The 24,972-nt window shown below is 43.2% G+C and overlaps 3 protein-coding genes across 5 annotated transcripts; 1 reads left to right on the top strand and 2 right to left on the bottom strand.

Annotated features, from left to right (window-relative positions):
- Positions 1-399: 399 nt before the first annotated feature.
- l3mbtl1b (L3MBTL histone methyl-lysine binding protein 1b) lies at positions 400-11,638 on the bottom strand. Of its 3 annotated transcripts, none has more exons than XM_053432875.1 (22): positions 11,492-11,638; positions 10,168-10,303; positions 9,474-9,669; positions 9,153-9,351; positions 8,506-8,635; positions 8,285-8,336; positions 7,688-7,782; positions 7,497-7,601; positions 7,245-7,380; positions 7,029-7,120; positions 6,780-6,931; positions 5,920-6,023; positions 5,493-5,578; positions 5,276-5,386; positions 5,067-5,181; positions 4,778-4,880; positions 3,530-3,724; positions 3,276-3,377; positions 3,105-3,169; positions 2,786-2,958; positions 2,492-2,554; positions 400-1,888 (listed from the first exon to the last, which is right to left on the bottom strand). In XM_053432875.1, exons 1-22 carry the CDS (start codon positions 11,563-11,565, stop codon positions 1,760-1,762), a joined length of 2,613 nt encoding a protein of 870 aa, XP_053288850.1. In that variant the 5' UTR covers positions 11,566-11,638; the 3' UTR covers positions 400-1,759. The 3 variants fall into 3 exon arrangements, with proteins under 3 accessions (XP_053288850.1, XP_053288851.1, XP_053288852.1); XM_053432876.1 differs by having other exon boundaries at positions 9,153-9,324; XM_053432877.1 differs by having other exon boundaries at positions 5,947-6,023; positions 9,153-9,324.
- Positions 11,639-12,944: 1,306 nt separating this feature from the next.
- Positions 12,945-16,503, top strand: LOC128449615 (transmembrane protein 244). Its single transcript, XM_053432874.1, has 6 exons — positions 12,945-13,033; positions 13,365-13,450; positions 14,572-14,645; positions 14,736-14,861; positions 14,951-14,995; positions 15,084-16,503. Exons 1-6 carry the CDS (start codon positions 13,001-13,003, stop codon positions 15,176-15,178), a joined length of 459 nt encoding a protein of 152 aa, XP_053288849.1. The 5' UTR covers positions 12,945-13,000; the 3' UTR covers positions 15,179-16,503.
- Positions 15,838-20,143, bottom strand: sgk2b (serum/glucocorticoid regulated kinase 2b). Its single transcript, XM_053432873.1, has 12 exons — positions 19,977-20,143; positions 19,503-19,578; positions 19,333-19,402; positions 19,202-19,227; positions 18,664-18,721; positions 18,488-18,571; positions 17,962-18,093; positions 17,609-17,721; positions 17,188-17,407; positions 16,940-17,095; positions 16,776-16,865; positions 15,838-16,690 (listed from the first exon to the last, which is right to left on the bottom strand). The coding sequence occupies exons 1-12, from the start codon at positions 20,041-20,043 to the stop codon at positions 16,529-16,531; spliced, it is 1,254 nt and encodes a 417-aa protein (XP_053288848.1). The 5' UTR covers positions 20,044-20,143; the 3' UTR covers positions 15,838-16,528.
- Positions 20,144-24,972: the final 4,829 nt, after the last annotated feature.

Here is a 24,972-nt window from a genome sequence, read left to right as displayed (position 1 = left end):
GAAGTTGCAAGTTGTAAGTTGCTTTGTCCAACTCCCAGTGTTGGAAGAAAAACTGAAATCCAGGGTAAACGTATCAAAACAACCAAAAAAGATTCTTCCTGCGATAGAGTTCAAGTCACTTGCACCACAAGAGGAATCTCTATTTGCCCTAAAAGTCCATGATACGGTTAAAAGCTCTAGAAAAGTACACAAACCTTAAATTGTGACTGTTTGTCAAACTACTTGTACCTCAAAAATGTACTAAGTGGAGTAGTTAAGTAAATGTGTTTTCCACCTCTTTAACTCCAAAATGCACAGATAAAGACCACAATTGGAGATAATCTGTCTGTGTCTGTGTTTCTGTGTGTGTGTGTGTGTGTGTGCGTGGTGAAATGACTGAGGTCAGCTGAGGACAGCAGGCAGTGTGCATCTCATTTATTTTCATTCATTCACACATTCCGTCAAAGAGCCACATCTCCCTCCAGAGCAGCCAGCGTACCATTACCCCTTAAATTAGAATACATAAATAAAAGCTGTTTGCATATAAACAGTTGCTGATGTACACATTCCAACTGGCTGAAGTGCACGCTCATTTACAAAGACACCGGCAATGCTTTCCTTTTCTTTCTGTTTTTGTCTTCCCAAAATCTATGCAGGAATCCAGGCTTGTGTTTTCAGTCCACTGTCACAATGTCCTTCCCTGGAGACAGATGTCAAGGTTTAGCATAACCAAAAAGGAGTAAACTCTTGAACGAAGCAGAGACGCTCTGTTTTGTAGCGATATACTTTTTACAACGTGAATGACAAGAGGTTATTTGAACCAAACAAAATGATCGTTATCAACAAAACAACTAATAGATGTGTTGTTTTTTTAAACATTCGGTTTCATGTGCCATTCCCAAAAATAAAACAGACAAACAAACACAAGCTGGTTCATTGTTTCACTCCACAGCAACAAACTGCAAGTTTCCTTGAATTAACAATTAGCCCTTAGCCCTGCTTGTCACAACAGAGAAGCAACACACACAGGCTGCTGGGAAATTACATCCTCGTTTTCTCAAACAAACACACACACACAAATGCACACTAATTTGATACCCCCCTCCCATTCAACCATAACTTCAGCCAACTCCAAATTAACCCAACTCTCTTGCCTCTGGGCCTGTGGAGTGGCTCACTTTCTCCATCTAGAGGAGAAAGGCTGAACTACATAGTGCTTCTGCTCCACTGGGTTTCACATTGAAAAACCTCGACACCCCACGATTGTATTTTGCAGCTTTAAAAAAAAAAGAAGAAACACACGCATTACGGTTGCTATGTAAAAAGCAACAAACCACAAACACGCTTGTTCAATCTTCACCGAGCTCAAGCACCATTTCAATACCGTTCAAATAAAACAAGAAATGCAACAGAATGGAGACACTAAATCCAAGTCATTATCTGTACAATATTAAGAAGCCTTAAAGGTGCTGTAGTTTTTTTTTTTTGTATATGATTTGGTAGGTAAACAAACACAATATAAGTGGACTCCTCATGGTATCTTCCCTCAGGGTCGACCAGTGCCCCTCGCAGAGAGACGAGAGGAGGTGGGCAGGGGGGTTGGGGGTGGGGTTAGATGGACGTTTTTCAAGATCATGGCTTTCTTTTCTTTTCTTTTCTGTAGCTGCATCAATGCAGCAAACGTGAAATCAATCTCAAATCTCTTCAGCCGAGTGTTTGTTGAGGAGACTGGAGCTGAGGAGCCTGGAAATGAGGAAGCGATTCCTCACAGAGCCAGGTCTCACTCTTCATCGGCGTTCTTCAACATGAGGATGGAGTTGTAGATCTTCAGGGCGGGTCCTAACTTGATTGACAGGATCTTGACGATGTCCGCTTGGGTGAGTAGCAGGAAAGCCTCGCCATCTATTTGCTAAGGGCACAAAAAAAAGGATTCAATTTCATTTGACTCTTTTTTTAGAACAATCTTCTTTCAACTGAAGTGGCTGATTCCTATTCTTTATCTTCATCGCACATTGCCACAACAGTTAATCTATTATTTACACATCCAGTGGTTGCAAGGCAACACACAGCTACTTATTGGATTTGCTGAGTTGTGTTTCTGTAGAAAACAAATATTCATTCTCTTTTAGCTCCATTTTTTTTATCTCTACCAACTCCTGAAATAATCAAGCTGCTCATTAATCAGCCAGTGACAAACACTGTCGGCCCCCTTTCGATCAAACATAGTTGAACACTAATGATACTTAATAATCATACGAAAACATGTTGAAATGAAAAATAAATTAAGATAGCATGGGAATATATCATAATTTTATAACATTACTGAAAAACCTAAACAATTGAAATCATCATGAGGGCGTAATTTTTTACATTGTTTATTAGCATTCAAACTATAAAAGATATGAATTTAAATCTACAATATTAACAAATAATTAAGTATGTATAAAAAAATGATCATAGAGTTTGTCAGTAGATTGAATTTCTATATGTTCTATCTGTAGGAAGTTCTCACCTCTGTTTTAAAAGTAGCAGCATGTTCTTTACATCCAGGAAGTCCTTTGACAAAACTGGCCACCTGATCAACAAAAAGAGACAAAATGTTACAAACTAGCCGCCAAACAAATGATATTTTAATCAATACATGTTTATCTACTATCTTAAGTGGCTAACATGAATCTCAGGCTGACAGTTAATTAATTTTGTTTCTCTGAACAACTCGAGGCCTTCATGTTTAGTCGGGGAACGAGGACATCGTCTGCTTTTCATGTGTTGATGCTGTGTGTGTGAGTGAGTGAGCACGTCTGACCTCCTCGGCGCTCCAAGTGGCCACTCTCTTGGCAGTCAGCCCCAGGACCTCGGGCAGCAGCTGGCAGTGTTTGTCCCAGCAGAGAGCCACCCGGTGAGGGGGGGAGGCAGAGAGGCCGGGGGAGAACACAGACTCGTGGAGGGCCTGCTGGAGAGAGATGGCATCTGGAGAGGCTGAGGAGGAGGAGGAGGAGGAGGAGGAGGAGGAGGAGGAGGAGGAGGAGGAGGAGGAGGAGGAGGAGGAGGAGACACAGTCAGTGGGGATGAGGGGGTGATTTACTTTTTGTCATCTCATTTTACATAAATTCACACACACACACCTTTACTGTCGCTGACCTCCTCTTTAACATAGTGCATTTTCAGGTATTTAGGAACTGGTGCAGTCCTGAGGAAGACAACAATGTACTGTAAGTTAAACATTGAGGCACGGGAACATCCTCTGTACTGAACTGCAGCAGCATGGCTTGGTGCGATGGCGTCACAACTCCTACCGTTTAGGTCTCGTTCCATTGTGGCTCTGGTCGCTGGCTCCCCCCGGTGGCTCAGGCTGGTTGCTGCGCCCTACACGCTCAGCTTCCACTGTCCCGGGTTTCCTAGCAACACAGATTACCCACATCTCAAGAGCCGACCACTGGATAGAATTGCATTCAACACACTGATTGGAGAGCTCCTGAGAGTGTGAGTGTTTTTCACAGTGTGTTTGTGCGGTGTAGAGTGTCGTCCTTGTGCGTGTTCAGCGGCAGACCTGTTCTGGGAGTCCTCAGCTCCTTCGGGCGGCTCAGGCGTACAGGAGGTCTGCGTCGTAGTGTTGGGGTGAAGATCGGGGCGTCGCCCGCGAGGATGAGGTCCACTGAGGGCGAGGGGTCGCTCTCCGCTGAGACGGTCTGGCAGCAGGCCCTCCTTGTTCATATTCATCTCAGAATAGGGACAGCTCACCTGGCTGCACACACACACACGAGGACACACAAACTTTACCCAGGCCCATCACTGCAAGAAACACTCATTATATAACTGTGAATGAGATCATTAAACAGGTTACAACAATTAGGAGGGAATTGCAGCTAAAAAGATCACCTTAAAGGCTCCAAACACCCACACACACAAACACAAGCAACACATTTATGCTGGCGGCAACCCACACAAACACAATCGACATTTATGATCACTGAAGCCATTTCTTCTACTCCTGCACTAACTGAAAGCACAGGCTCCAAACAAAGATAAAATGTGAATACATGAGATTTTACCAATGTGAAATAACTCATTGAGCAGCACGAGAGAAACAGTGATAAGATTTATTTTTAAATTGAAATTAAATGTAGAAGATTTGTATTTTAGAGACAACACTAGAGCATTTAAATTAATGTATTAAATAAATGTATTCTCAGAGTAAGAAAAGAACAAAACATGTTTTGTCAAACAGAGACAATTTCTGTTCACAACAGCGTTTTGGCTCTGTATCTGTTTTAATCCAATCCTGTCCAAATGCATGTCACATGACCACTCATACACTGGACAGGTGCATGTCTGTGTAAACAGGAAGACATTCACGTCACCCTGGACATGCAAATTCACACATATTACTCTAGTAATAGCTTGCGTCCTATCAATGTTAGCAGTTGTAGGATTGCAAATGCAGAATTTAACTTCACTGCATCTGTTAGCGAAGACAACAAGATCAGCAACACTTGAAATTGATTGTCAATGTTGCGTTCTACACTGTTATGAGGACGGTTATTTTCTTCTGGAATGAAATCATATGATAGGAGCATGACGAATCGCCGAAGGACCCAATCAGCAAGTTTGTTTCCGTCCGTCCACACCAACCAATGCCCCGAAGTTTTTGGCGACCAGCGACATTTCCAAACTTCTTAATTTGAGCAATTCTAAAACTCCAAATAGTATGTACCTGCAGCAGAGTTGACACATTTTCAACAGAGAACATATGTGGATGTCTCCTGTGAAATCATAAAACTGAGTATGTGCTACTAACGTGTAGTGTGTCCCATAGCGAGGTCCTCTGATGTGGCCAACCCCGTTGCATCCTGGGGTAGGACATCCTTGTCCTGGGGCAGTCAATATATTTTCATTGGAGCCTGAAATAAACACACACACACACACACATAAGGATTTTGGATTCATTACATAAGTTAAATGAAGGAAGAGGCGAACTCTTCTGACTGCTAACTGCTGACTCATCTGTTGAAATTACAATTTTACGACTCCTCTGATTGAATAGCAGGCAGAGCAGGAGAGACAGGGAGAGTTTCAGTGTGTCTCACCATTAGGGTACTGTAGTGGGTGTCCTGTTTTCTGACACCACCCTACAGGGTGCAGATCGGGGCAGTCTGTCTCCACCCAGTAGTCGTACTCTGAACTCCAGCCATCAAAATGAATCTAGATGAGCAAAGGGGGAGTGGACAGATAATTAGCCATAAGCTGAACACAGAGTGGAATCAAAGAGCATCTTGATGAGGAGAAGATGTCCCACCTTCAGTCGATGGTCCTCTGTGTCGACTATCGTTGAAACACGGATGAGCATTGGATTCCTCTTATCGACAGCTTCCACTTTCATCCCGAACTGGATGCCATGAGGAGGTCGCTGCAAATACAGAGCATCATAATAAAAACACCGTTTCATACAGACTGCTACTGTACATACAGGAATAAACATCTTCTGTTTATGTATTTGTGCTTATGAATTGTACCGGTTTGAAAGCCCGAGCAGGAGCCGCCTGTGATCCCGTCTCTTCCAGGTACTTCTCCCATGAAAAACTCTTAGGTTGTTTATATTCTAAGAAAGTGAAATACAATCTCATTAGATCCATCAGTCACTGACCAGAGACCAACATTTACACAGACACCATTATAGTATTACAGATAAAAAAGCAGAGACTAGCTTTGCATCTGCAGGAAATGACAGCAGCATGCATTTCACCATTCAGGCAATTTAAAATTACCCTGAATATTTAATATTAAAAAGAGTTGAGTCATTCATTCTAACAGTGGTAAATCAATATACCAGAAAAGTGTTAGATAATTTCAGCTTTATTAGTAGAGTCAAACCGTTAATTAGCTAAAGTTAGATCCTATATTAGTCCGGCCCTACAGTATATGAAAGTAGATTATACTGACCCACATGTGTCTTGGTCTGTGTCTTACCAGCTGGGGTGGTCAGAGTTAGCTGGGCCTCTTCACAGTACCCAACAGGATGGATGTACGGACTGCTTGCATCGCACCTTAACACATCACAACACGCAGGTGAACATACAGATACAACGTGTGTCTGGTGATGTGGATCTGATCCATTTGCAAACTTATTAAACCATATCGCATTCATTTTGTGAACCTTTTCATATGCACACTACATTAGAATCGTTCAGAAGCTATGTAGACGGAAAACAGTCCAGGAAATATGCTCTGGAGTTTCTCCTGAGTTTGCATTTTATGTTTGAAGAATGCAGCAGGACCCTCTCTGGTCAGACATTTCACAGCAACAGAAAAAAAAAAGTTTGGGCGACGGGTGGCACAGGAGACAGGATGTAACGAAACAATTCCAATGCAGAGATCACATGTTTTTGTTTGCAGCACATCAACATCAGCCCTTTTCACCAAAAGCTCTGGAATCTCGATGTCTTTCCAAATTGACATCTTTGTTGGAGTCGTCTATTTGAATGGCTTCTCTGCTTCATCTTTCTTTCCAATTTTGCGTCGGTCACTCGTGGTGCATCATGGTGGTGGTGACAAATTTCACACAGGTTCATTTGGACATTCTCCAAGATATGTCTCCTGAAATAGTCTGGAGTCCCTGACTCGACCATTTGTGTTCTTGCATACAGTCCCTTCAAATAATTTCAGGAGATTATCCGGGGTTCAGTGCCTCCCTGAAAGCAGCTCTAATGATTTCACTTGATTTCAATCTACAGCAGAGCCCTAGGTGGACTAGCGAATATCTCTGGATCATCCCTGTTTTTTCAGTGTCAAGCCAGGCTCACCAGTAATCATAGGTGTCATCCCAGTTGTCAAAATGAATGAGCAGGCGGTTGTCGACAACAGCAGCGATGGTTGCTACACAGATCAACGAGGGATTCTTCCTGTCAATCGCCTCCAGCTTCATCCCGGCTCTGAATCCAGACGGAGTCACAGACTGAAAAGGAAAATTGATTTGAAACTCTAATTTAATCTGTGAATACACAAAGCTACCAGGTGGCGTCAAAGAGTGTGGTTGTGTGGTTAATGCTCACTGTGTTGAGGCTCTTGAAAAGGTGTTTCGGGGCCAGTTGCCCTCTGCAGTTCTTCACATACATGCTCCAACTAAACTCTCCATCCTTACAACCTACAACACAAACTGTGTCATGACGTTTGCAACTAAACTATTTATAAAAAAAAATCATTTCCAATTTTTTGTTCATTTGTGAGACTGTGAAAAGGCAGTGTGTTGTGAGCATTTTTGTGTCTACCTTTCGGCAACAGCAACTTGTGTCCGTTCTTCTCACACCAGCCCGCTGGTTTCATATCCCACGAGTCAGCGTTTGCCCAGAAGTCATAGCATTCTGGGTAGCCATCAAAGTGAAGCCTTACCCTGTATCCTTGGATCTGAGAGGGAAAGAGACACTTGAATAACGACTGTGACATTCAAAATTATGAACAGATGTAAAGAAATTCCCAATATTCGGCTAAACCGAATCCATAAACCACGTTAGCACTCGTACCTCTGCAACAGTGAGCACACAGAACAGAGATGGGTGTGACGGGTCCAGTCCCTCAAGCTTCATCCCCACCTTAAAACTGTTCCTGCTTTGAGGAAACGACTGATGCTGGGAGAGATAAAAATGTACATCACAGCACAATTCAGTTTAACAAAAAACATCATCTAGTCAATCTAAAAATAACCGGACAATACCTCTTTGAATAGTTTAACAGGAGCAGCGACGGCCTTCTCCTCTTCAATGTAAGCAGGCCAGCTCCAAGCACGCTTCTTAGTGGGAGGGGCGGTCCCTACAGGGGCATGAAAAACATTATTGGATACACAATAAAACTCTCAGTTCAGTTTAAAGGATCAGCCCAGTTTACAGGGCAGGAAAGTTCACCAGAGAATCTGTATGATATGTAGAATATGTATAAGTGATGGTATAACTATGAATTTCATGTACATAAGAAAATGCACAAAATATAAAGATTTAGAACCTAAGTATATATCAGTCCTAATTCCTTCTTGTCAACTGTTAAATTTACAGACAAAAGGTTCAATCGAATCTAAGTCATTTTAAATTCCAAACAGAAAAAAATATTTAAAAATAAAAGCTACTGGTGATACATAAGAGGAAACTCTTCGAATTTGACTTAATTTCTCACCAGAAAAAAGTTGCAAAGTTTTGAAAACTGAATTTGAGGAATAGTGCTTTACATCGACCATTTACAGCCTTGAATTTATATTTTAATAGGATGTAGAGACCTGGAGACAAGAAAAACATTTTCTCCAGGCAGTGGTCTAACCTACCCAGTTTTGCAATCTTAGAGCCTCTCCTGCCTTTGGGAATCTTGGCTTTTTCCTACAAAGGAGAAAAGACAGAACCATCAATTTTTTTTCTCAGGTCTCCTGTTTGTTCTCTCAACTCTTCAAGGGGAACAATTGAAAAATGTACAGAAGATAATATTTTAATTTGCCAGTAGGTATGGAAGAAGACACTAGTGACAAATGCTTAGGAGCATCCTCCTGACCTCTGGTTCCTCTTGGTTGTCCTCCTCTTCATCACCAGAGTCCATGTAGATCTTCCTCTTTTTGCGCACACGTTTGCCGAGCCTCTCACCTTCAACTGTCTGACTCTCCCGTGCTTCCCCTGGAGATGATCTTAAAAAAAAGGAGAAAGATTTGACCCAAGTGAAAATAACAAACCAACATTTTCCGAAGAACCACAAGGAGGAGTTGGAGCAGAAGTTTTCAAAGTTGGAGGCAGGCCTCCCCAGGGTTCTCCTCCAAACAGCTGCAGTACATGGGAAACTAAAGCGATTGGAAATACAAAAATCACATTAACTATAAAAGAGGAGGTTATTTTGAACTGCCTAAATATGTGTGATTTAGTTAAAGGGATGGTTCAGAGATTCAGTTCAGGAAATTTGTATTGTTTTATTTCCCTATTTCAAAACTTATTAAATAAATGTTTTTTTATGTATTTAAAGCAGCCTGAAGTTATTTCAAACAGCAACATTAGACTATCTTTGCTCAATTCCTGAGTGAAATTGACTGAAGCTAAGCAAGTGAACTACAATGTGGTGGGAGGGCCCTTTTTTAAGTTTTGTGAGGGGTGGCCCACAGACTCACATTTTGAAAACCTGTGCATTAGAGAAAAGAAGGTATGTGAGTTCACCTGCCGCTGGAAGGCTGTGCACAAATGGAGCTACAGAACCTTCCCTGAAAGAGGGCATCCCGTGAAACATGACCTCCACAGGCCCGGCACCTTGAAAGCTCCCCATTTGGGCCCATGTTAGCACTGGAGCCAACTTCAACACTGGGACCATCCTCCACACTGGGGCCCTCAGCTAGGGACAGAAGCACAGGACCAGAAGCTGATGATAGGGAAGACAAAAAATAGGTCTTTATCGTAAAAAATATGAGTAGATCATTAAAGAGAATACTGCAGCTCTGTATAAAAACACTGATAAAAGGGGTTAAACAGGTGCTGTGGTACCTTTAGCTTGAGATGATCCTGGCTGACCCTGATTGGCTGGAACTTTGGCTTTGCTCGTCTGTGATTGGCCCTCTGGAGGAGGGGTGGGCGTGTGAGTCGGAGCTGGGTCCAAGGTTTCCCGTTTAGGCTCTGCCGTTCGCCCTTTGACCTCTGGGTCTGTGACAATCTCAAGAGTCCCAAACTCCGTCATGCGGAACTGAAAGGCACAAAGAAAAGAAAAGCAGATATGCTTATCAGCGTTGCTACAAGGACATTGTTAAGCCGAGGTGGTAATTTCATTCAGCTTTTCTCCAAATGACAACCGAAGCAATCGTCACACTCCCTAACATCGGCATTTGTCCTTATTCTTTTTTGAAACTATTTGTTTTTGTCTATGATACTTGCAGATGTGGTCTTTGTTTCAAGTAAGAAATAATTGATCTACTGCATTCTCTGTCTAGAAGGAAGAGTTTAATACCACAACCTTCATTCAGGAAAAAATTACTTACTGTGAACATTTTCGATACAGAGACATCTATTTTTTTTTTATGAGATATAATTTTATTGTCCAAATCACCCTTTCAAGCAATATGTTCTCCCTTCACACGGAAACACTTAAAACCACAAAGACAAATCTGTGTGTAATCAGTGAAATATACACAAATAGTAAATGACGAATTCTGGACGTGAACACAAACATATGTCTCTCATATACCCTGATGTCACTTCCTGGGAGAGTGGCGATACCGTCCTTCCAGTCCAGAGCACCCATCATGTCAAACTCCGAACTCTGGGAGGGTCCATCGCTGGGTGGAGTGTCGGTCATTCCCACTCCTCTAATAACCCCTGACCTGCAAAAACAGAAAAGCCAGGTTTAAAAACACTGTCATACATCAACCTTATACATTACAGATGTGCAAAATATACAAAAATGATGGATGAGACAGCTTCAGGGGCAAAATCTAATCACGCCTTTGTTTTTTGTCTGTTTGGTCTGTATCTCTTGTGTTCCCTGTGTGTGATCATCATGATACCTGCGTTGAGCTCCACACACAGTGTCTACCTGCACTTGTACACAGCACTGCGCAGCATCACCGCTAGATGGCGACTGTGCGCCGGCTCGCAGGAGACACCATGCACTTCGATTTCAGACAAAACAGTCAATAATAATAATGTTTTGCTGGTCAACACGCGGGCGGATACGCGCACAACCGGCCTCGTTAGACCGAACCTCCACCCCGATCACTGTCAGAGGCAAGAAGAGACGCCTCAACTTTAAGTTAACCACACAAGTTCATCTTTTTCTTGTTTTATCAGTATCTCCTCAAATCCGCCGTTCGCCTGGTAACAAACAAACGACGCGATCGCTTGTTTATCACATTTGAGGAGAACACTGTTTGCTGCGCCGAGCGGCCAAACTTCAACACGTTTTAATCCGACTAATATTGCGATATAACGTTTTAGTGTTGACGCAGGATCAACAATGAATTAAGGGATGCTTAGGGGCTTGCACCGCGGCCATAACCATGTGCAAAGTAAACAACAGGCCGGACCACTGCGCCTGGGGGAAGTTTGACTCCGCTCCTCGCAGCCCAGTTTTATTCTGCCCATAAATAAAGTGTATTCAAGAGCGCCCATGATTAGCATTCGTCTTATACAAAATGGCGGAGCATAGGAAGAGGCCACCAACACGTTTAAACTATGTAAATTACTCAAGTTACCCATTTAAACAAACCGCGCGGAGCCACTACGCGTCGAACAGGAGCCGATGTTTGCGGTGTAATTTCCCGACTTGGTGTTTTCCTTCGCTCCGGCGATTTTCTTCACTTTCCCCTTGTCACGGAATGTCAGCCCAGGTTGCTAGCTACCGCTGACATGAAGCTATCAGGCAGCTAGCTCCACTCCGCCCAGCTGAACGTACGGAGGGGGGTTAGCTCCGCGGCTAGCCTCCATAGCATTGTGACTGGATGCAGCCAGCTAGGGACAATATGTAATAAATAAGTTTCCCCGGATAATAACAGCAGGAAAACGCATTTTACCTCACGCGAATATTTCCCTCAGCAACACGAACACTCGCAACAACACGACGCTCCTGTCTCCATTGTTGCTTCATTTAATTTCTTCAATAGAAACTTGGGGGAGAAAAAACAAAAACGATTTATTCTCTCCGTTTTAAATCACAGAGGGAAATAAATGTGAACTGACCCCTCGGAGGAGCACGAATGTCGGCTTTTCAAATGTCTCCTCGGCTCGTGGAAATAAAATGTGTTTAGCTGCGGTGTTGTTTTTAAAAAAAATGTGGAACTCACCTCGTTTCTGTTTTAACTCTTATTTAGAGCAGCGGAGGACGGATGTGCGCATGCGTGCAAGATGCGCTGCCTGACAACTTTGGGGCTCGGAAAAGTTCTGTATCTGGGCTCGATCCCAGGCGCGTGAGCAGCCGCGACACGGCCCCCGAATAAAAAAACTAAAAGTCACTTCGCATGCCGATACAACCGGGACTCGCACCGTGGCTCATGTTTCACCCGGTGCACGCACAAGTCTCCCCCTCCTCCCCTGTTAAGAAGTGTGTGTGGACCGGCGGAGCGCAGGGACCGACCGCAGTGTTCTCCCATTATCGTCCGGGAGCCGCCGCCTCATCTTGCGGGCTGGAAACCGGTTGTTTCCCCCCCACCCCACACCCCTCAAAGCCCCAAACCTCCAGCTCCCGAGCTCAGGCTGCGATCGGTCCGTTCACACCGGAGCTGAGAGATGGATTAAATCAGATCAGCCCTGTCACAATCACCTCAAGTGACATCTTCAGCCAAATTGTACATTCTACTGCTAACACGCATCCATGTGTGTGTGAGATGATGCGATAACAAAGGGAAACAAGCCGCGCTGAGCGGAATCGGGGAGAACGGGCACCACATGTGCATCTTATTCAGCTCTGTAATGAACAATAACATCCAGGGTGATATAACGTGGAGACATGTTTTTTTATTCTGGCAGGGATCCTGAGCTCCTGCGCACAAAGACATGTGGTACTTCGGGGACGTGTTTACATGATTTGAAGACACAACTGTGGACCGATCGTTACTTATGTGTGTTTGTTGTGTCAAAACACACACACACAGACTCCTGTTCAACACAAACGATCGTCTCCAGCTAACCTGCAGCAGTGTTCAATCCCTCCCACCACAGGGCGGCTCTCCTCTGACGGACGTTTCGCACATCTCGCCGTTTTCGCACGAAAATGTCCAGGAAATAGACGGCACCCTCTGCGTGTTTTTATATTTTATTAATTGATTACTTTGTTTGCAGTAGCATGAATGACTCTGCGATCACTTGGCGCACGCACGCAGGGGAGAGTGTTTGAAAGCAGCGATACGAGGTGAAACGAGTTCAGACTCTCGGGGCTGTGGACGCAGGGGCGCCGCTTTCGTGCCTGCGCCCTGCGTTCCGCCGCTAGATGGCGCGAGAGATCCGGTGAGTCGCGGGATTAACGGGGTCGCGCATCCCCGCAGCAGCCCCGCATTATTTCGCTCGGGCCTATAAACAAGCATGAGATGGCATTCAAAGGCAAAGCGGTCGACTCGAAGGTAAGAAGGGACGAGGGGACGCGTGTGTGCGGGGCGACACGGTGGCCGTGAGGAGATCGATGGTGCAGAGGCGGCTGTTGTGTGCGTTTTATTGTGACATGCATCGATTATTCATCAGTTATCAATAACCAAAGTGTGCAGCAGGTCAGGTTCTGCAGCAGTTAAAGAGTGGTGGTGTGTGTCTGCTTGCTCACACAGCTCCAGGGGTTTGCTCGTGTTGTGTGTTTGTCTGTGTGTGTGTGTCTGTTGTATTGTTGACAGATTATAAAACAGTGAGTTGTTGTGAAATCACGTCTCCTCCCCTGTCTCTGTGTGTGTCTCCGTCCCACAGACCGTGCTCCTCAACCTGCTGCTGTGTCTGCTCATATTTTACTCTCTCTTCTACATGATCGCCAGCGTGTGCTTCGGTGCCTTCAGGTTTGAATCCCTCACACGCATGCGCACACGCATACACCACGCAAAATGCACTCACGAAAGCTGCCCACCAAACACAAGCACCTCAATCCCCCATAATCACCAGGGTGTGGCTAATAACGGATCATAATGCTTATCCTCATGCTTGGTTATTAGTTTCAATACCACACAACTATATGATGGCATATAAGGCATCGTCATGTAGTTTAAACAGTTAACACAACAGTTATAATGAGCATTACCACTTTATTTAGCAACAATATTAATACATTGTGTCGAGTCTAGAAAGACTACTGTAAAATGTAATCTAGTAGAAATATTGAATGAATATCTGGGTCCCTCTAGTAATTTAGTGGAATTAATTTGTACAATTGAACCAACTGAGCCGTGTTCTCACCTCCCTTATCTTTATTATCTAATTACAGTAATTTCCAGGAACTGTCAGATACATTTACAGTTATATATCTGTTCCTTTCAAAGAAGCTACAGGAAGCTGCCGTGTCTGTACAATAAAGTGTTATCAAATAAGATAACACATCAACGGCAAATTTGCAGATTCCAAATTGTGGAATATGTACATCCAAACAACATGATTACAAACAAAATTACGTCTCAGGCATTCTTAACTCATGGTGACAAAGGGGTTTCTCTTATCAACTTTTATTTGTGGTGAATATTCCAAAATAAATCTGTTTAAAAAATAATAACACACACAAACCATAGGATTGTTGGAAAAACACAAGGTCATGTATAAAGTGCAGTTGGTACTTAATGGGTGTGTGGAGGTGAGAGGTGACAGCAGTGCACACAGAGCAGCAGGAACTGGGGGTCAATAGGACCCGAGCGTCTCATTTTTGTCTAAGGGCCAAATTGCCAGGTTAATCTGGCCATGGAGCCATCATTGTAGGAGTATGACCTAACACAAAGCACATAAAAACAGCTCTGGTGCACGATGGAGGGAGGTTTATCTCCGATTTAAAGTCCTGTTTCATGAGTTTTACGTTAGTTTGTCCACATCCTGTGACCCAGTGTATTTACCTGAAGGGCTCAAGGCACATTAACACTAATTGCACTTTCAGCACTTTACCAATCTGGACCAATAACAGTGATTTCTCTTCATTCAGGCTGGATCACTTCGACGGACTGATCCCATTCGACTTTAAGACCGAGCCCACTGAATCCAACTCCAAATACCTGGGTGAGCGCCGCTAACGCAGGCGACACAATGAACGATGAGTGTGAACTTTGAACAGATGATGCATTTTCTCTCTGTGTTGGTCTCCCTCAGTGAACCTCCTGTCCTTGGAGCTCACCTACTTCTGCAGTGGCCTCCTGTTTGCCGCGGTGGTGAGGAGGCGGGTGTGGGACTACGCCCTCACTGTCACTCTCCTGCATGTTGCGATCACCAGTGTCGGTGAGGACAAACACAACAACACCAGCCAGGTTACTCACACAAGTTACCAAACGTGTTGTGAAACTGTGTGTTTTGTTTCCATGCTGCAGTGATGTTGGAGTTCCCCATGGTGTGGCAGTGGTGGCTGGCTTTAGGTAAATTAAATTAGACCTTATCTGTAACTTATTGCAGCTGTCTTTGTTAGCTCGGCTGACTTTAATGCTCTCTTCTGTTGATCCGTAGGTAGCGGCTTGTTCCTGATGATCTGTAACGGTCAGCTGATTGCTTATTTCACCTGCCAGAGCGACCAGAGCTACTCCTCCATCAGCATCTACTGAAGATGACATAGTCCAGGACTGAAAATAACTCTATTTTTTATTTTTTAATTCTTTAAAAGTTATTTAAGTTTATTGATTGATTGATTAACTTCCAACAGCTTTATTAACACACTTGTAAAGAGGAGAATAAGGGATCAGACCAGGAGCTCTGGTCTTGAGACACCAGTCAGTGTTCGGCTTGTTCTGTTACCTTTGTTCTTTTCTAGAAAAGAAACTCACCTTCACGTATTGAAGCTGCTTTCAGACACTGACTGAAGTCTGGACATTTTCCTGCCCGCTAGTAAAATGTCTGGCAGAGGTCAGAGTGAGCCAAAGAGAACGCAGCAGGAAAATGTCTGGAAAATTCACAGCAAGCGAGTGGGTGACGTAATGGCTGCAAAAAAAAGAATACAAATATCTCAGGTTGGAAAAGATTTAGACTTTTGAGCTTTTGCTGAGGAGGGCCGACGCTATAGTGTTGATGTGCTGTAGCAGAACACAACAGAGAGAAAACAGCCTTCGCATGAATGTTGATGTGAACATGTCTGACCCGGACAATTCTTCATGTTCACCCTCCATCTGGGGAGCTGAGCTCAGCCATTCAGCTGCTCCTGGATCTGCCTAAAACTAGACTTGTAACCAGAGGCGGCCGAGCCATTGTAAAAAGCAGATCATTGTAAAAAGCAGATCTCTTCTTTATTGTTTTTATCCCAGCAGATTTTATTATCATTACTATTATGATATATTGCGTATTGCTGTTTTCTTGTTGTACCTTTTACTTTGTAAGGCACTTTAGTCAACTAAGTTGTTTTAAATGAGTTCTATAAATAATATAGACATTGTTGACATTGACATATGTCTGAACATGGCTTTAGTCAGAGCTGGATCCAAAGAGTGCTTAAGGATTGTCATGTAAATGCCACAAGGAGATGTTTTCTGTATTTTGCTTCTGATGCACAATCCCCTTGTCACTCTGCAGGGTTTAAATAAGACCTGTGAAGTATTTTACCTTTGTAAACTGTGAATGTAGAAGCTGAATGGGAATGTTGCAATATATGTTGTGAATCAAAGACTTAAATTTCAAGTGTTGAACAATGAAACTGCTTTGTGTTTATTGTTTCATGCCCCTTAAGCATTGAAGTACCGAGGACTTGTGAAATAGTGACCAGCCTATTTCTTATGATGATGACAATACAGTTAAAATGACTGTAATAAAATATGCAAACACATCATTTAGTCAAGTGGAAGCAGTGAAATAAAGCTGTTGCTGTATTAGAGTAAGAATCTGTTTTAAATTAGCCTTGATTTCATAATTTATTATGTAAAAAAATAAATATTTGAACAATTGTGCTCCCGGAGGTTTGGTTGTGGTTATGACACAGGCTGTGGTGTCATGTACTCCACTGGGTTCATGAAGGAGAACCCTGGGAAGGCCTCGCTGGCACCGCTCGCCCGGCAGCGCTCATTCACGGAGGCCGGGACGGGTTGTAGCGTGAACGCGGGGTCGATGTGGCTGATATCACAGGGTCCACACTGTGGCAAACACAAACACACACTCAGGTACGCTGCATTCATTAGAAACAATAGTGCCCTCCACTCATTTCCGAATAACTCGTACCACGTTAGGGATGAAGGGAGGCTCCACTTTCCTGGCCAGGAGGTCGTCCCAGTCGATGGAGGCAAAGAAAGGATGTTCCTGCAGCTCCTCCTGCAAACACATCAACATTAGATCCTCTGTGCTTCTGTCACAGTTTGTTTCTCTTTTTCAGGGGGTGCACTTACCAGGTCACAGCTTGCCCCCGTGCGTTTGGTGACGTCCCTTTCCAGCAAGCCCTCTAGCAGTGAGCGGGCCGCCTGAGACACCCCGCTCCCCAGCTGCAGAGGAGCGTAGAGTTTGTTCTCGAACATCTTTGCTTTGCTGCGGCTGTAGAATGGAGGCTGAGAGGCAGAACAGGGAGAGTGAGGTGAAGGTGCTGAGGAACAATAAGGAAGAGGATGGAAAGGAAAGAGATTCTTTCACTTTTACTCACCAGTCCATAGAGCATCTCAAACAGCACAGTGCCGAGTCCCCACCAGTCCACTGCTGGACTGTAGGGGCCACCCTGTAGCACCTCCGGAGCGAGGTACTCTGGAGTCCCACAGAACGTGTGCATAACCCCCCCTGCGGCCACGCCTTCTTTACACAGCCCAAAGTCAGTCAGCATCACATGACCCCCGCTGTCCAGCAGGATGTTCTCTGGTTTAAGGTCCCTGGCAGACAACAGATGGACGTTTTGGTTTAGTTTACGAGGATTTTCTTATATTTTCCACACTTTTTACATTTGCTTCTTTTCTCTTTTTAGTTTTTTGAAGTGCTGCTGGAGGACAGTGGTGGGGGCTAGTGGTATGTCTGTGAAAAACATGTTATCTGCAGTGCTCTCTGCAGTGAGCAACTCATTGGGATTTCAGTACCTGTAAACGATGTCAAGGGAGTGGAGGTAGCCGAGCGCCGTGGCCATCTCTGCCGCGTAGAAAGCAGATCTGGCTTCGGAAAATGATATCTCTCTCTGGAGGTGGTAAAAAAGCTGAGGACAAACAGATACACAGTCGTCATAAGTGACACAAAGACTGACAGCGTCTTTGAATTTAAATTAAATATGCATACATATGTAGCAAACTATTTTGGTTTTATCCACATAACTTTTACTTCGACTCTCATTTTCACGTCTATAAAAACTGATAGCTAAGGGCAAAGTGAGTGTTACTATTGTTACTACAGTTTTCAGTCATCACACGGATGAGAGAGAGAGTTTTCACACTCATACCTCCCCCCCATTGACATAGTCCAGGACGAAGTAGAGCATCGTCGGCGTCTGGAAAGAGAAGTGGAGTCCCACTAGGAACGGATGATGCAGCCCCTTCAGCAGCACGCTCCTCTCAACCATCACATGCCTCTGCTGCAGAGACCAGAGAGACACAGTGAGGAGACAGACAGGTAGGACAGAAGACAGACAGACAGCTGACAGACAGACAGACAGACAGACAGGCAGGCAGACAGACAGACAGACAGACAGACAGACAGACAGACAGACAGACAGGTAGGACAGTGGACAGACAGACAGACAGAGAGACAGACAGACAGACAGGCAGACAGACAGGTAGGAGAGCAGACAGACAGACAGACAGTTAGGTAGGACAGCTGACAGACGGACAGACAGACAGACAGACAGGTAGGACAGCAGACAGACAGACAGACAGACAGGTAGGACAGCAGACAGACAGACAGACAGACAGACAGGTAGGACAACGGACAGACGTATTGATGGACAGACAGACAGACTGATGTATCACCTCTCTCCTCTTGACAATCATCTTTTTCTGCAGCACTTTCACAGCATAGTAGCCCCCTTGTTCTCTGTGTCTTGCAAGCAGCACCTGTAACCATTTGAAATATGACATGTCAGGTCCCTGCACCCTCTCTGGAGAAAAAAAACAACACAAAAAAAACAAGAATAGAAAATTCCCACCTTTCCAAAGCTCCCGACGCCGATAACTTTGAGGTAGTCAAAGTCTGACGGCTTCGTCCTGTTTAATACAGCAGCAGAAATCAGTCCGAATTCGAAAACTACATAATAAGGCACAATCTGTAAATCCCTAATCACTTTTTATTACGTTTATTTTGGATAATAAACAATTTATTGCTAGTGCACAGAACAGAATACTTTGTCCAGTGGTTCCCCAGCTGCGCTTGAGACCCCTTAAGCTTTGGGGCCCAAGTTGATTAACATTTCTCTATTTTCTATTATCAGAACGAATGAATAATAATATTAAATCTCTAAGAATAATTCAAGAAGAACAAACTGAAACTGAGAGAGCAAAAGTTACGGGATCATTTACTCTTTTCTGGTCACATCAAGCAGCAAAAAATATTATCCAGATTTCCTATATGTTTTGAGACTCCTTATTGAAACATTACGAGTTATTGATACATTCAGCAGAAACGTATTATACCCTGTTTATAACTGTTCAGGGTTACAGAGACGTCAAAGGGCAAGAAGGACTTACTGAGAGGTCTCTGTGTCCACTGAGCTCTGCGGAGAAAGAAGACACAGAGGGACAGCGAGGGTCAGGAGGTCAGATTCAGTTTCATGTCCTGTCAACACTCAGTATTTTAAAATCCTCCTCTCTGTGCTCACCGCCGGGCTTTTCTTGACCTTCTCCTTTCTCGGCCTTCTGGGTGGCCGCAGGATTTTCTGGGTGTCCAAACTTCAATTAAATAGACAAGAAAAACAGGACAGTTGTTTTCATGCATTTGAACACAAAACAGGAATTATGCACGTGCATTTCTTCAAACTCTCACACTCACTGTTGGCAGAGTTGTTGACTGGAGACAAGTTTGTGTAAGAAATCACTGAAGGCCACTTTCTTCCCTTTGAGAAGAGCTGTGAGACAGACAGATGGACAGGGGGACAGACAGACAGGGGGACAGCGGGACAGGGGGACAGGGGGACAGACAGACAGGGGGACAGCGGGACAGGGGGACAGACAGACAGGCGGAAAGCAGGTGAGCTGCACTGACACACTTTAACAAACAGTTATGTGATCATTAAAACATGCTTTTTTGACTTTATTAGTATTAAAACTTAATAAAAGCCCTTTAATATAGTATTTTCTATCACAAATTTACAATTCTGTCACTTGTAGGAGGATGTTTGAAAATTAACTGTTAGTTGTTTTCTGTATGTGTCTGTATTTGATCAATTTGCTGTTAATCCAAAGCTAAAACAATAAAATAAATATAGAATATGTTTTAGAAACGCAGGTTACAGTTGAAGCTCACCTGATAAAAACGACACAAGTCGCGTCATCTTGGCGTTAGTCATCGTCCGCTCCGGAGTCACCGTCATCCTGGTGAAAAGAGTCTTTGATGTTTGATAAAGGTTGAAAAGAGGAGAGAAAGTTGGTCGTCAATGGAGACGCAGCGACTCGCAGCAGAGCTGCTCAGCGAGTGACCCGCAGCGTCACCGGCGCGCGCTCACACACCGCTGACGTAACACGATACGCGAGGGTGCGGAGCGTTTGAGTCGCCTGGGAGAAGTCACGACTGAGCAGTGAGCGCTTATAACCGAACAGAAGTCCGAGTCAGCATCTGACTCAGAATCTGCCTCAGTCATTCCTACTCCCGAGTCTGTCTCTACGGGAGGAGAACCAGGAAGCTCTGAAGAAGAAAAAAATCTACTTGGGCAGAATTTATAAACTTTAAAATAAAGTTGTAGCCTATGTAATGGCTTAGTTAATGGTTTATAAATCATTGACTAATTGTTTATAGTCAAAATCGAAATCTACATTTCAACAAAACCTCAGTGTGATAAGAAGTACCCATATAGCAGAAAACATCTAAGACAAAACATTTGTTTAAATTGTCGTTACTTTGACTTTTTTATCTGGTCCATGTCCCTTCTGCTAACATGGAGGAGGCAGGATTTATGACCTTATCTGCAGCCAGTAAAGAGACTATTTGGCTTCCCTTTTGAGGAAGCTCTCATGTCGTCCCTCTTTATAGTCTTTCGTGAGAATATATAGCACTAGCAAACTTCATCTAATGGAACATTTGTTTGGAAATGTGACATCCTTTCTGATAGGGAATACTTAATGGATTGTTTAAAAGCTGTAAAAAATAATTTGTTAATGCTATGGATGTGGAAAATCTCAAATAACAACAAGGATCCAGTCTCTTGTTGGTCTCAACCTTAATATGTTATGATTTGGTGCTTAAAAATTAATTCCCTTGTATCTATATTCATTAGTTAAAAAAAATGTCATGTATTTTGTGAAGCACTCATTAACCTTGTTTGGATAAGAGCTTCACAAATAAAGTTATTATTATCATTGACTATTTACCCAGAATACCAGTTTGAGAACCACTGGCAATTGAATTTTATTTCATGTGGCTCCTTGTTTTGGCGCTTGAGTCCGTGGAACAGGGAAAACAACTCAATCTTTTTTAACAATGCTAATTAACACATTCAACAGGAGGCTTTATAAACTTGAGTTTTACTAGCTGTTGATATGCGATATGTGTGCAAAACAAATTCACACTTTCTAATACCTCATCGGGTTCGCACTCATAAATATTAATAATACATAAATACCAGGTTGTTGGGTTTACAATTTCCGATCAATAGCAAAAGTGACTTGCCATTACTGCTATTGATAAAGTGTTAAATAGTCCATCATGTCTGCAGTTTTAAATGCTGTTAAAAATTACAGAAGCAGTTTGAAGGAGTGGGTTATTGCTCATATATGAAGCATGAGTAAATTCTGCATTATACATTGATAAATCCATCCATTATATGTTATTAACCCTCACACAGTGCTGCAGGGGTTAACTACTTTGTATCCCAACCTAAAGGTGGATCACCCTGGTTGACCCCATCACACTAGCACGCACAGCAAACACTCACCCACCTAAAGTATGGTCTTTTTTCTCTTTATTATTTACAATTAATCGATTTACTTTTTATAGTCAGTAGATATTGTTAAATTTTGGTGAGGAAAAAAATTATAATTATATGCTTAAGACGGAAAGAAATCCACTTCTACCACACAGACATCAACCACTGAAGTGTAGTCTGTGAGCAGGCCAGAGCTTGAAAGGCTAAATGGTCTGTGAGACGCCTGCAAAATGAGTTGGGCTATTATGTGTCACTAGTTTGCAGTCAAAGGAGATGAATGGGAGGGCGATAGGTGTTGGGTCCCTGAATGCACGGCAAGTTGCTGGCATGTGAAGGGCAGCATAGCCGGCTCATGCTCCCTCTGCGAAAAATAACTTGTCCCAGCGACATAGTAACCCACTTAACTTACTTCTAGAGGGAACTTATTTTTATGTCCTTGAAAACACACCCTTCTTTATTTTTTATTTGCCTGTTTCCCCAGGCCTCTTTATTACGGGTGTGGGTTTCTCCTCACATATTCCAGTCACTGGTGGTTTGAGGGAGGCCAGCATACCACCAGTAAGTCTGTGACTGACAGTGGGACAGGTACTTGTTGATGTGTGCATGTGTGTGTTACCCCATGTGACATGTATGTATATCAAGAGGCCGGTACATGTCAGTTTAAGGCTCCTTCCACTCACACACCAGCTCACATAGAGAGTCAGTAGCCCTTTTACCAGAGGAGGTCTTGCAACACACACGTTAATCTTGAACCTAAGGGTAGTTAATGGGTAATGGAAACTAAACGACATGCGTCAATTCGTGACAGCATACCGGCATATGACAACTCCATACATTTGTCCTCCGGTCTCATGTGGCTGCCGCGCGCCTGAGAATCAGCACGGCCTGTCCACTCCATGGCAGACCCAGTTTCATGGTTGTGATACATGAGCTGACTCCTGCAGCAGCTCCCATGCAGCTATAGGGGCTCGTGGTTTTATATCACAGCAGCTCATACGCTCCTGTTGTTCTCCGACATCGTGAAAGCCAAGAAGCATAAGAACGGCTCATTATCAACAGGTGATTATATAATAAGTGGAAATAGAAAGAGGAGCTGTCCTGAGTCTGTCTGACACAGCAGGTGGTCAACAAGTTCTTCAGAGAGAGATGGAGCAAATAAAAATGTGTCTTGTGCATCAGTAACACAAATTATACTCACATATGAGCGATTAGAGGAGTGACTGGGCTTTGTCCTGAGATAAAAATAAGAACAATATATTCAACAGGAAATATTGTTTCAGAATGGAAACGAGTAAAAGTGTAGTGGCAGAGAACTTCAGTGTGATATGAGAATAAGAGGTTGAGATTCAGATAGATGGGACACGGGGTGCAGCTACTGAAATAACGCCAGGTTGGTCCTTGTGTCATGGTGGGGGTCTAAATTTGGAGAGTGAGAGTCCGGGGTGTCGCGGTTACTGTTCCAGAAAGCTGATCCTCAGACAGCGACCGGGGGAGGTTCCTCTCTCTCACAGTGGCTGCGGGTGTGGGGGGTGCACGGGGGTCGTCACCCCAAAGTGAACCGGTCTCTGCTAGTTTGACTGACAAGACTGCAGCCTCTTGCCTCATCACACTGACACCATGCAAACTGGTTGGGACTGGTTTGCATAAACTGTGGGGGAGCGTGCGACAGGTGATGTTGAACACAAAGCGCTCGATTCAGCTGTCAGATCTAGTGGTTCGAACAAGTAGTAGTAAAAGTACCCACCCATTAGTATGAAAAGTAAGTAGAGTATACTCCTCCTTTTGAGATACTACTTAAGTAAAAGGACATGGTAGAAGTACTACCAATACACACTGGTATTAGTATCAAAAGTAAAAGTAGATCAATATTGATTGATTGTTTTTTCTGTATCTGACAGAATGTTAGAGCCTCTTAGATCAACCTTACTTCCTGTGTAATGACCAGTGAATCGGTTCGAGAGTCATCACAGGTTCTTCACCTCTGTTTTCACTGTTGATACTGATTGTGACATTTCATTTGTAAGTTTAACTATTCTACCTTTATGTTGCATACATTAACACAAGTAATTAACACTAATTCTTCAAATAAAAATTCTGTTTGGTCAGGGTTTAAAAAAATAAAAATAATCTGTGTATAAGGGCCACGTATAAACGTTTGTCTTACAAAGACATAATAATAATAATAATAATAATAACAATAATAATAATAACAGCTAAATAATTAAATGTCATTGAAAATCAAAGACAGCTAATGATATAACACAACATATTTAATCAAGGACACATATAAAATAATCAGAATAATGGCAAAGGATAAAAGAAACAAGTATGACATGTTTGTATGTTATCATACAGACATTCTGAAATGTATGTTAGACACTGAAGGTTACTTGTTACACTGATCACCCCTGCAGATGTATGTATGTACTTGTCGATTCAGTTATTTTTAGATGTGTGGTAATGAATGAATGTAAGTGGTACAGAGCCCACTGAGGCTGTAACCTGTTTGTATTTGGCCCATTTCTTATGTGGCACACGGTTCTATACCAGGTGTAACAGGAGGCAAGTTGAACCAAGCTTTTCCCCAAAGCCCACAGCACCCTCTGGCCTCAATATTAGAAAGCCCCAATCCTCACCAGCCTTCCTCCACTATTGCCCACGTCGCTTTCCTTCAGCACCAAACTAATTTCTATCTTTTTAATCAGCATTAACATTTAAATCAGTGATATCTGGAAAAACTGGAGTCAATTATTTTCCCACATAGTCAGAAATCTGGGATCATTTAAAATCCAGAAAGGTCAAAACAACGTCAGACTTGGCCTACACATGACAGCAGCAGTACTCCATCTGTCCTGTAGATGGTGACAGCAAACCAGAGGATCTGACCGTAGTCTTTTTTCCCCCTTCTTCCTCCTGTGAGTATTTGTTGTCTTCATATAACTATTAAGTTCATCCGCCTGCTGTCGGTGAGCATCTTTAGACTCAGGCCCACCAGAATCAGATCAGGAAAAGGTAAAAAGCAGTTTTACTATTAACGTTTCTGTCCTGTATCTCCTCAAGTGTAGCTGGTGAACTTATTTTACCCTTGAAGTGGTTCATCAAAACAGTCTCCATATAATAGTGTAATTATCAATATTGAATGAAAATATTATCTTTAAATAATGTTAAGCCATATTGCCCTGCCCTGTTATAGTTAGCGTAACAATCACAGTGACTTTTAACTTTTAGGCTTAAATTAGTTCCTCTTTCAGAGTAAATAAATGCATTTTAAAATCTTTATTGCTTTGAATCTTATCCTTTATAGAAGTTATTCTTCCAAAATAAAAAAGGTATCACTCAGCTTTACCACAGCCCCAGTATATGCCTACGCCAGAAGCCCCT

Source organism: Pleuronectes platessa, chromosome 10, assembly GCF_947347685.1.
Source record: "Pleuronectes platessa chromosome 10, fPlePla1.1, whole genome shotgun sequence".
In the NCBI taxonomy this organism is placed as follows: domain Eukaryota; kingdom Metazoa; phylum Chordata; class Actinopteri; order Pleuronectiformes; family Pleuronectidae; genus Pleuronectes; species Pleuronectes platessa.
This window is presented reverse-complemented; position numbering and strand designations above follow the sequence as displayed.

What these genes read in the sequence shown, in the direction of transcription:
- LOC128449615 (XM_053432874.1), top strand. Translation starts at nt 13,001, where the DNA reads ATGGCATTCAAAGGCAAAGCGGTCGACTCGAAG. An exon ending in GTGTGCTTCGGTGCCTTCAG is followed by an intron (nt 13,451 to 14,571) that starts GTTTGAATCCCT and finishes CTCTTCATTCAG; the next exon opens with GCTGGATCACTTCGACGGAC. An exon ending in GCAGTGGTGGCTGGCTTTAG is followed by an intron (nt 14,996 to 15,083) that starts GTAAATTAAATT and finishes GTTGATCCGTAG; the next exon opens with GTAGCGGCTTGTTCCTGATG.
- sgk2b (XM_053432873.1), bottom strand. Translation starts at nt 20,043, where the DNA reads ATGACGGTGACTCCGGAGCGGACGATGACTAACGCCAAGATGACGCGA. An exon ending in AGGTCAAGAAAAGCCCGGCG is followed by an intron (nt 19,228 to 19,332) that starts GTGAGCACAGAG and finishes CTTTCTCCGCAG; the next exon opens with AGCTCAGTGGACACAGAGAC. An exon ending in CTCCCTTCATCCCTAACGTG is followed by an intron (nt 16,691 to 16,775) that starts GTACGAGTTATT and finishes TGTTTGCCACAG; the next exon opens with TGTGGACCCTGTGATATCAG.
- l3mbtl1b (XM_053432875.1), bottom strand. Translation starts at nt 11,565, where the DNA reads ATGAAGCAACAATGGAGACAGGAGCGTCGTGTTGTTGCGAGTGTTCGT. An exon ending in ACAACCAAGAGGAACCAGAG is followed by an intron (nt 8,337 to 8,505) that starts GTCAGGAGGATG and finishes TCTCCTTTGTAG; the next exon opens with GAAAAAGCCAAGATTCCCAA. An exon ending in CTGCTACTTTTAAAACAGAG is followed by an intron (nt 1,889 to 2,491) that starts GTGAGAACTTCC and finishes TTGTGCCCTTAG; the next exon opens with CAAATAGATGGCGAGGCTTT.